Here is a 1,947-nt window from a genome sequence, read left to right on the forward strand (position 1 = left end):
TGTTAGTGTATTGTATAATTACAGTAGAAGTACTGTAGATTGTTAGTGTATTGTATAATTACAGTAGAAGTACTGTAGATTGTTGGTGTATTGTATAATTACACTGGGAGTACTGTAGATTGTTGGTGTATTGTGTAATTACACTGGGAGTACTGTAGATTGTTGGTGTATTGTATAATTACAGCTAGAAGTACTGTAGATTGTTGGTGTATTGTGTAATTACACTGGGAGTACTGTAGATTGTTGGTGTATTGTATAATTACAGTAGAAGTACTGTAGATTGTTGGTGTATTGTATAATTACAGTAGAAGCACTGTAGATTGTTGGTGTATTGTGTAATTACACTGGGAGTACTGTAGATTGTTGGTGTATTGTATAATTACAGTAGAAGCACTGTAGATTGTTGGTGTATTGTGTAATTACACTGGGAGTACTGTAGATTGTTGGTGTATTGTGAAACATACCACTGGTTAATTCTAAGTTTATGTATATTCATAGAAGATTACTGTATGTTTGTGAAACATAATAAAATATACATTTACTGTTGGTGTGTTCAGAAAAATAATGTCTAACATTCCCATTAATAAAGTGTTACTTGAAAAAGTGCCTATTATAGATAAATGTTGTAATTATTAATTAATTAATTAATTTCATATCAGTTTTTCCAATGAACAGAGAAATAAAAGCAGTTCTTGCATATATGAAGTTCAATCACAGATGGTTGTTTACCTATCTTTGAGAAACAACATTCACAAAATTTAAAAAGACAGAAGTTTAGCTAATTTAATACTTACTAAAACTGATATAAAAGTATGGAAACCTTTCTTTTATGGTAGATATACCAATCAATTTCTGCATGGCAAGTTAGAAGAACAAAATGTCAAAACATGCAACATAAGCAATTAAGAAACCTCGTAAATAAAGCTAATTGTTTCTACAAGGCTACAAGTGCAAAGTTATACTATACTGTAAGCAGTTTTGTTGGCTAACTTTATACAAAATTAAGAAAAATCTAATATTAGTTATATTATATTAGCAATAATAAACATCTACCTAATCATGACAATCAATTTTAGTCAATAACAATCCTGTAATAACATACTTAGATACATCATAACTGCCTTTATAATATCAATCAAGTGTGCAAATGAATACTTATAGTTAGTTCCATCTGACAAACAGTTACTTCAGTACAAGTAAGTGTTTTTACATTGATTTTTGTTTCAGATTGTCAGGGTACAACTGTTTGAGAGGAACCAAGCTCAGAAGCATAATGTGCCGATCATAGATCCTACTGTTACGAAACTGTGTATCTGTTCCATGAAGCCGATCCAAGACGCCTAAAACCCCGTAATTCTGGTTGAACCTATGGGAAAAACAGACTAAACAAATCTTTTCATCATTTTTATCTTAATTCTAATATAAAAATTATTTTTAAAGTATTCAACATTGTATCTATTTCAAAATGGTATATAGTGTAGCAGAAAAACTTCATTACATTATGTCAAAGAGTGATGTTCAACATGGAAAGATTATCAAGTGTTTAGTCATGAAGATGACAAAATTATGTATAAGTATAAAACAAAGAAACTGTACTTCTACTGTAATTATACAATACACCAACAATCTACAGTACTTCTGCTGTAATTATAAACATTAGAAGAATCTGGACTTTGTGTAGTAGTTACTTATATTCTGTTGTTAAGAACACTTCCTTTTCAGCATGATACTTCTCATGGACTGTTTAAGCAACACCAGAAGAATCTGGACTTTGTGTAGTAGTTACTTATATTCTGTTGTTAAGAACACTTCCTTTTCAGCATGATACTTCTCATGGACTGTTTAAGCAACATTAGAAGAATCTGGACTTTGTGTAGTAGTTACTTATATTCTGTTGTTAAGAACACTTCCTTTTCAGCATGATACTTCTCATGGACTGTTTAAGCA

The 1,947-nt window shown here is 30.4% G+C and overlaps 1 protein-coding gene across 1 annotated transcript in view; it reads right to left on the bottom strand.

Moving 5' to 3' along the window:
• Positions 1 to 1,079: 1,079 nt before the first annotated feature.
• LOC106466768 (fatty acid hydroxylase domain-containing protein 2-like) overlaps positions 1,080 to 1,947 on the bottom strand; it is a 16,664-nt gene continuing 15,796 nt past the window's right edge. The window contains exons 5-6 of the mRNA XM_013927067.2: positions 1,434 to 1,438; positions 1,080 to 1,366 (exon numbers count right to left, since the gene is read on the bottom strand). Coding sequence (XP_013782521.1) covers positions 1,207 to 1,366; positions 1,434 to 1,438 — 165 coding nt within the window. The 3' untranslated portion in view covers positions 1,080 to 1,206. The remainder of the gene's footprint in view (positions 1,367 to 1,433; positions 1,439 to 1,947) is intronic.

The sequence above is a fragment of the Limulus polyphemus genome, unplaced genomic scaffold (genome assembly GCF_000517525.1).
Source record: "Limulus polyphemus unplaced genomic scaffold, Limulus_polyphemus-2.1.2 Scaffold2377, whole genome shotgun sequence".
Lineage (NCBI taxonomy): Eukaryota > Metazoa > Arthropoda > Merostomata > Xiphosura > Limulidae > Limulus > Limulus polyphemus.